The 8,996-nt window shown below is 41.7% G+C and overlaps 1 protein-coding gene across 1 annotated transcript; it reads left to right on the forward strand.

The window, feature by feature from the left end:
* The first annotated feature begins 762 nt into the window (after positions 1 to 762).
* Positions 763 to 8,751, forward strand: LOC141059774 (cis-aconitate decarboxylase-like). Its single transcript, XM_073555897.1, has 6 exons — positions 763 to 835; positions 5,393 to 5,447; positions 5,851 to 6,038; positions 6,418 to 6,522; positions 7,130 to 7,335; positions 7,423 to 8,751. Exons 1-6 carry the CDS (start codon positions 815 to 817, stop codon positions 8,342 to 8,344), a joined length of 1,497 nt encoding a protein of 498 aa, XP_073411998.1. The 5' UTR covers positions 763 to 814; the 3' UTR covers positions 8,345 to 8,751.
* Positions 8,752 to 8,996: the final 245 nt, after the last annotated feature.

Consider the following 8,996-nt stretch of genomic DNA (forward strand, 5'->3'; position numbering starts at 1 on the left):
AGGTGCAAAAAAGTGAAGTGAACTCAGTCTTTATATTTATGTTTTTATATATTTTTAACTTTAAAAAATAGTGAATATATATTGATTATAGTGACTGTATATCATATGCCACTATTGAGGTGACTACAAATAAATCTAAGAACGAAAAAAAAAAAAAAAAAAAACCGCTCCGATACACTAACATCAGCTTACCGCCTGTCTTTGCTGCTCTGTCATGCAGATGAGAGGGTGGCAAACAAAGGAAGGATCTGAATTGGGTGCGGGTTCGTTTACCGTTCAGGTAACTGAACCAAAATTTTCGGGATGTTCAAATGAACTCGCCGGACCTGAACATCCACAGTTCGCCCAACACTAGTCATAGGTAAAATTCAAAATAACCCGCTAAGCAAGTTTGCAAGAAAAGTTTCATGAGGTTACTGTAAAGGGTTAGTGCCTTCTAATTAGAAAGCTCCTCTGAGGCTAATCACACGACTCCATTATGATGACGGTTACATCAGACTATGACTCTGGAACAGGAACTGGATCTGGAAAAACAGAGACTTACAAGATAATGATTATAGTGACGTAGTGAAGAGTAAATGCTAGTTATGGTGTCAGCTACTCTACTGCCTACAGAGAATGGGAGAATTATTCTCTGTGTTTCCTGGGTGTAAATTCTTAAGTGAACTCCACCTATTTCCTTTGGTATGACAATGATGTAAGGATACAGATGATATATATGGACCAAATAAATATCTCTGGACAGAGCTAGAGACACTAGACAGCAAAACAGGACCTCAAAAATCACAGCGCAGACGACTCAAGAGTCCTCACAATGCTTTCTGCACTCGTCAATGTAAGTGAGATACATGAAAGTATTCATTTTCTCAAAACTTCCTTTTTCCTCCCACATTTCCCTCCATAAGGACACACAAATAGATAGCTTAGATGGATATTCTTCATTGAAATCCACATTGTCATTCCGGCGCCCGCTGCCGCCGCTCCCGGGCCCTCTTCACTGCTCCCCGCTCACTGCTCCAGCGCAGCGCTGCTTCCTCGACCTGTCATCCTGCCGCCCGGGTGATCCAGCGTGGTGTCTCCTATCGCCCCTCCTTCCGGCCTGTTTCAGTCCCGTACATGCGCCTTAGGTCGCGGGCGCGCTCCTCTCTCTTCTTAACCCTCTCTGCACCTTCCCGCAGGCATTAGTACTCCAATCAGGTGCCAGCAGAGGGTATATCAGGCGGCTCCTCCATATTGGAGACACCTGATTACCGTGTGCATACTGTACGCTAATTCTGGCCCTTCTCCTGACTACCGGCTCCGTCCTGACTACCTGCCGAGTCCTGACTACCTGCCCCGTCCTGACTACCTGCCCCGTCCTGACTACCTGCTCCGTGCTGATTACCTGCTCTGTGCTGATTACCTGCTCTGTCCGTCTGTCCGGTCTATCTGCTCTGTACTGATCTCTCTGTCCTGTTACCTGAGCCTTTGCTTCCATCCGGGTCATCCGTCTTGGTGGCCCCGACTCCCAAGCCCCGGCCGGATTCAGTCAGTCCCCTCTCCTTAGTCCTGCCTGTGGTGCTTCTCATCCCCTTTTGAGCCGCCCTTCTTGGTGCCAGCTGTCGCGGTACTTGACTCTCTCGGGATTGCCTGGTTCGCTCGCTTGTGGGAGCTTCAGTGCCACGACCCAGAGGGTCCACTCTCGTAGCACGTCATTCTCTAGACGTCACAAACCTGTGGCTATGCTATGAATATATTATATTTCAAATTTGCAAAAACAACATGGTATAATTAATATTGTTTCGTATTATATTATTTTATGCATGCCACAATTGCATTTCAGCAAGAGATCACATTTCCCCACATTTATTTATTCGATACATTTTTTCTTCTGCATTCATTTTGGAAATTCAGGCTAGTATTTTAAACATTTTAACCAAAATATTCATTTTTTTTGTTAAAACAAATTCATCTAATTGTATGCAAATACGCTGCAATTTTTTTTGTATATTTCCATCACCTGCATTTTACAAGTGGTGAAGATGGAGCACCCCCTATTGGTTGGATCAAGTATTACACTCAAATTCACTTTTCTAAATTTAGAACAAATTAACTAGTCTCCTGCTTTTCATATTTCATCACTGACATTTTACTGAATCTGCATTATTTTACATATATTTTGTATATATTAATTGTTTTATAATTAAGTATATAATATACAATGAATAATTAATTATAATTAATATAATTATTATATTAGATAATATCGTAGTTGTTTTTATTTTTACATTAAAACATGAAAATAATAACAATAATAATTTTTATTTCTATAGCACCAACATAATGTGCAGCACTTTACAATTTTAGAGGAGACTTGTACAGACAATAGAGACATATCAGAATAAACATAACATAAGGAGTGAGGACCCTGCTACTCGCAAGCTTAGAGTCTATGAAATATATTGCCCCGATTCAAAAAGTAGAGGTTTTTTTGCTAGAATTCTGGCATAAAACTGATTATAATATTACAACATTTTGCACAACCTGAAGTTGCTAAAAATGTGATTTTTTGGCATTTTTATGTCAGTCCCATCCAACTTTTTAAAACACAAGCCGCGGAGACACCATCACATGTTTCTCAACACAAGCAATGACTAGCCAGATCTTTCCCCAGGAAGGAACAACCACTGGAATGGCAGTCTCTTCTACTAGGCATTGCTCCTACTGGCCAGTTTCCTACTCCACACTGATGAGGGGCAATACCCCGAAACAGCTGTCTGTGGATGGATACCATGTTTTGGCATAGGTGGTTTCCTTCATTGGAGACTGCCCTTCCCGTGGTTGTTCCTTCCCGGTGAAAGACCTGGCTAGTCATTGCTTGCGTTGAGAAACATGTGATGGTGTCTCTGCGGCTTCTGATTTGCATGTTTTACACATTTCCCATAAGGGATGGGGCAGTGCTCTAGAATCACTGCGTTGAGAAACATGTGATGGTGTCTCTGCGGCTTGTGTTTTGCATGTTTTTACATATTTCCCATAAGGGATAGGGGCATTGCTCTAGAATCACTGCGTTGAGAAACATGTGATGGTGTCTCCGCAGTGTTGGATGTTGATCTCCATGAGTTCATTCATCCTCATTTTTCACAGTCTTCTGCTAGGCATTGCTCCTACTAGCCAGTTTCCTACTCCACACTGATGAGGGGCAATACCCTGAAACAGCTGTCTGTGGATGGATACCATGTTTTGTCATAGGTGGTTTCCTTCATTGGTGACTGCCCTTCCAGTGGTTGTTCCTTCCCGGGGAAAGACCTGGCTAGTCATTGCTTGTGTTGAGAAACATGTGATGGTGTCTCCGTGGCTTGTGTTTTGCATGTTTTTACATATTTCCCATAAGGGATGGGGGCATTGCTCTAGAATCACTGCGTTGAGAAACATGTGATGGTGTCTCCGCAGTGTTGAATGTTGATCTCCATGAGTTCATTCATCCTCATTTTTCACAGTCTTCTACTAGGCATTGCTCCTACTGGCCAGTTTCCTACTCCACACTGATGAGGGGCAATACCCCGAAACAGCTGTATGTGGATGGATACCATGTTTTGGCATAGGTGGTTTCCTTCATTGGAGACTGCCCTTCCAGTGGTTGTTCCTTCCCGGGGAAAGACCTGGCTAGTCATTGCTTGTGTTGAGAAACATGTGATGGTGTCTCCGTGGCTTGTGTTTTGCATGTTTTTGCATATTTCCCATAAGGGATGGGGGCATTGCTCTAGAATCACTGCGTTGAGAAACATCTGATGGTGTCTCCGCAGTGTTGGATGTTGAGTTCATTCATCCTCATTTTTCACATCCAACTTTTTAAACAGTAGGTGGAGCTTAGTAGGAATGGGGCGTGGCCAAGCAGCCTGACACAATCATCATATGTTATGCTCTAGAGGTAGTGTACATTACCATAGAAATGTGCACCGTGGACATTTCTGGCGGTGGCACATGGCGGCTGCAAAATATGACAAATTCATTAATGAAAAAGAGAAGAAGGGATTTGGTACTGTGTTAGAAAGTTGAAAAAAAAAGAATGCTCTCATTGGGAAAAATAAGATAATTTTGTAGTTATGATACCTTTTAATGGCTAACAAAAATAAAATAAATTATGATGCAAAGAAAACTTTCGAGACTTCTCATATCCTCAGGTGTGGTATAACAAATTTTCTGAAGAAACACAAATATATGCACAAAAGAAAAAGAAAACAAAACAAAAACCCAGAGGCATGGTATTAAAAATGGACATTTAAATAAGCAAACAAACTGAGCTCAGAGAATGAATCCTTACTGGATTAGATTAGTGGTGTGAAAGTTTTATAGTCCTAATATCCAAGTAAGATCAGAGACCTGGTGCCCTCACTGTCTCTGGAGCAGATTCCTCAGATTCTGTAGTAAGTCATATATCCTCCTGACAGATTATGTCCTGTGTGGAAGGAATCGAAGACTAATCAGTTTGGATTCCCAAACCCTGCAATGTTTTTGTGATTTAAAATAGCCTTTTAATATGACAACTTTCATATTCATTAAAGAGGCTCACGCCTGCTATTGAATTCAGGGCTCCCTTCATTAAGACAAGTGTACAAACGGCAATGTTAGAAGATGCATGCTTCCCGAACCACGAGCAGCATGAATCACAGCCTGTTTCTGTAATTGCAGCCCGGTATGTTTTATCCTGAACCACCCAATAGTTTCAGAGAAAATATAGTTTGGAAAGCCGGGCACTGTAGGGAAAGGCATGACTAGACTGATAGTGTTCTTGGCTTGGCTTCTCACCCCTCTCTCCATTTATACATGTATGGGAGAGACCTGTCAATCAGCTAGAGGATGTGGGGGGAAACCGGCCAAGGTCTGCAGAGGACTAGTCAGGTGTCACACACTACTGTCCCCAACCGAATCTTCAAACTATGATTTCTTTGAAACACTGAAGCATTTCATATAAAGACATAAATGGCTGCAATCACACAGTCAGGCTCTGATTAATGCTACCTGTGGTTCTGGCAGCATGATTCTAAAGACAAGTTCCCTTTAATTAATTGGGCACTAATTGTTACAATTCCTCTGATAAGGTGTAACTCTACACAGCCAGATACTGACAGTGTCACACCGTGCATGGACATGTCCTATTGGGTGGTAACATTCAATTCTCAATTGAGTCTTGCCTTTGCAAAAAGAATAATGGAGGAATAATGGACGGATGTCACAACATTTAGTTGCATGTGATCTGTGCATATACGCACCAAATAAGAGAATCATAGTTGTCAGTTTCTCACACTGGAGGAATTATCCTACATATTCTATCAATACCAATGTGACAAATATATGAATGTTGTGTGCGCTTCAGCAAATATTCCAGTTACAATGTTTCTTTTTCTTCTAGAACACTGAGAAATGTCATAAACTAACAAGGCATATTCACAAGTCTGCTGTGAAAGGTAAATAGTCATCATGTTACCCCCAAAGTTGTATCTTTGCCTTCATGTGACCTTGTATCATGAGGCCAGAATGATAGTAAGGGCTCATACTCACATGTGAGAAACTCGGACGAGTCTCGCATGTTAATACCTGGCACTGCCGCTGGCACTCAGATCGGAGCGTTCAGCTGCGTAGAAATACATGCAGCCGCACACTCCGGTCCCGAGTGCCGGCGGCAGTGCCAGGCATTAACATACGAGACTCGTCCGAGTTTCTCACATGTGAGTATGAGCCCTAATGCAGACACTGTCTTTCTGAAATGTATCAAACACAGAACAAACAAACAAATGTAAGAAGAAAGTACGAATACTACTGACCAGTAGAGGATCGGCACTGTTAATAATGAGATACGTTTACTTTCAGTGATTACTGGAAACCAGTTGGAAGACTCGGTAACCAACAGTTTTGCATCATTTATTGATGGGATCCGCCCTGAGCATCTGTCTGATGTTGTCCGGCACAGAAGTAAGCGCATGATACTGGACAACATTGGTGTGGGACTGGTTGGAAGCAACACACACGTCTTCAAGATTGTGGTGAAATACTGCCAGGTAAAGTAACAACCACGTCCTATGGGATTATAGAGGAACATTCAGAAGGAGCAAACACTATACAAAAACACAGCAGATTGTGACCGCAATAGAGCTAGAACTTTTTACAAGAAAAATATGATCTTGTAATATATTTTTTGTGGGTCAAAATTATACTGAAATAGATACTCCCCCAGATATAGGTGTAAGGTAGGGTTTAATTGTAAATGTTGGAAGCATTGCAGAACATGGATGTATCCTAACGTCATTGCCACATTCTTAGTTACACAAGCGATCTGGCACTTGTTTTTCGTGTGAGAGAGGCTGTATCCATAATTGTATATTTATCATGGAAATATTGTAATGGTTACATTATTCTGTGTATTATTCCTTATCTTAGGACCTGCACTTCTCATCTTCTGGAAATTCTGCCTTTTGCTCAGTCTACGGCCAAAAAGGTTTAAAGCTTTCGCCGACCCTGGCAGCCTATGCTAATGGCGTTGCTGTAAGTATATATTAAAATGAGGCATAGTATTAGGAAATCTAAGCTAATAATCAGTATTACCTAGTAATCATGTATTAAAGGGATTGTCTGATCTTGTAATAAAAGTCTGCAGTCACTCTGATTTTATTAACTCCTTAAAAGGAATCTGTCAGCAGGATTTTATAATGTAATCTGAGGGCAGGATGAGGTCGGGGCTGGGACATGGACATGTGACTGCAGACATCTGAATCCTAACAGCGTACACACTTCACAATGTCAGGACTCTCCGACGTTGCCGGTAAAAGCAGGTGGGCATGTGACCATGAGTATGCGATTTGCATAAATTCGGTCACATGCCGACTAGATGCGCGCAGCCTAGCACAATTCACTTGTATTGAACGAAGTCAAGCAAGTCTAGTTGGAATGTGGCTGGAAGTATGCAAATTACACAAATGTGGTCATATGATTGCCCGCTTTTACCGGCAACACCAGAGAATCCTGACAGCATGCAGTGTGAGCTTTGTAAGGATTCAGAAGTGAGTGATTGCAGACTTGCCACAGTAATGAAGAACCCTTTTAATCACATCACAAAATAAAGCTTACATAGCTAATCTGCCTGTTCTCCCAGGTACACTCTATGGACTTTGATGACACATGGCACCCTGCCACCCACCCATCGGGCGCTGTGCTTCCTGCACTTCTGGCACTGTCTCAGATGCTTTCAAATGACAGAAGAGTCAGTGGTGAAGATCTCCTGACAGCTTTCAATGTGGGGATTGAAATTCAAGGAAGACTGATGAGTTTCTCTAGTGAAGCAAAGAATATTCCTAAAAAGTGAGTAGTTAGCCTTATTGGTTAAGAAAATTCTGTTACCTTGTTTAATGTAATGGAAGTAATCCATGAAATGTTTTCTTAATGCAGGTTTCATCCACCTTCTGTAGTTGGCACCATGGGAAGTGCAGCAGCTTCAGCCAAACTTCTTGCACTAGACAAAGATCAATGTACCCATGCCCTGGCGATTGCAGCCTCTCTCGCTGGTGCTCCAATGGCAAATGCTGCCACTCTAGCTAAGCCATTACACATTGGCAATGCTACTAGATTAGGTCTTGAAGCCGCCATTCTGGCTGCTCATGGTATGGAGGCCAACTCTCTCATACTTGATGATGTGCCTGGATGCTCTGGCTTTAGTGCTTTTTATGGTGATTACCAGCCTAAAGCTCTTGCTTCACCTGGAAGGCAGTATGAGTTTCTTCTTGAGAAGCAAGACATTGCTTTCAAGTCTTTCCCAGCCCATCTAGGAATGCACTGGATAGCTGATGCTGCTGTCTCTGTGAGAAGCAGGTTTGAAGAGCAGTATGGATCATTCGACCCATCTGCCATTCTGACTATTGTTCTTAAAATTCCAGTCTCCAAATATATCAATAGACCCTACCCTGACTCTGAACATCAGGCTCGTCACTCCTTCCAGTACAATGCCTGTACTGCACTGCTGGATGGTGAAGTCAACATTAAGTCTTTCCATGATGACAAAATATTTCGTAAGGAAATCCATAATCTCCTGAGCAAAGTGGTAGTGGAGCACCCACAGGACAATGAAGCCAACTTTGATAAGATGTATGGAGAAGTGGCCCTGCTGCTGAAAAATGGAGATGTGATTATTGGAAAATGTGACACTTTTTATGGGCACTGGAGGAAACCTTTGAGCCGAGAATCTCTGCTGAAGAAATTCTTGTCCAATGCTGGAGACATCCTACAGAAAGACCAAGTTCAGGGTGTAATAGAGATGGTAGAAAATCTAGAAAGTATCACAGATAGCTCACAGCTTCCACTTCTGCTCCAATAAAGGCAAAACATTCTTATTATTTGCAATATTTTGTAGCTGAGAAAAAAAAAAAGTGAATTCAGATGTTTACAAAGAGTCTTATAATCTGCCCAATGTAAAATGTTAATGGCTAATAAATTGCTCAGTAGCACAGATGAACCATCAGAGCACGCTAACCTACATGAGTTGATAATTTTACATAGTTATCTAATCTATTCTAGAGCTTTTGTTAAAGTAGTTTTTGAAACGTCAGAATATAATGCTCGGCATTTGCTTACAACTTGCAGGACATATTGCTTTTGTTCTTCATCTTTTGTCAGAAGGTCGTTAAAGTCGGTTACTTCCTACCTCTTTTAATTTTTCTTTCCTAACTTTTGGATTTACAACCCTAGCGTGCTCTGATGGTTCATCTGTGCTACTGAGCAATTTATTAGCCATTAACAACTTTTCATTGTCTGTAATGGTGGGATCAAAAAACGATAATCCCACCAACTCTGCATTCAAATACCACAAATGGTTCGAAAATTTGGTCAGGGCTATTTCTGCAATGTTGTTGTCACATTCTTTATAGTCTAACAGACTATGCAAAATACCTAAATCTTAAAATACCTCAATTTGGATTTTTTCAAACTTTGAGCGACGAGCGGCACGGGTTAATGTCGTTTGATCGAGC

The sequence above is a fragment of the Dendrobates tinctorius genome, unplaced genomic scaffold (assembly GCF_039654945.1).
Source record: "Dendrobates tinctorius isolate UK_male_01 unplaced genomic scaffold, ASM3965494v1 ptg000231l, whole genome shotgun sequence".
NCBI classification, from domain to species: domain Eukaryota; kingdom Metazoa; phylum Chordata; class Amphibia; order Anura; family Dendrobatidae; genus Dendrobates; species Dendrobates tinctorius.

What these genes read in the sequence shown, in the direction of transcription:
- LOC141059774 (XM_073555897.1), top strand. Translation starts at nt 815, where the DNA reads ATGCTTTCTGCACTCGTCAAT. An exon ending in TGCTTTCTGCACTCGTCAAT is followed by an intron (nt 836 to 5,392) that starts GTAAGTGAGATA and finishes TTTTTCTTCTAG; the next exon opens with AACACTGAGAAATGTCATAA. An exon ending in CCTATGCTAATGGCGTTGCT is followed by an intron (nt 6,523 to 7,129) that starts GTAAGTATATAT and finishes CTGTTCTCCCAG; the next exon opens with GTACACTCTATGGACTTTGA.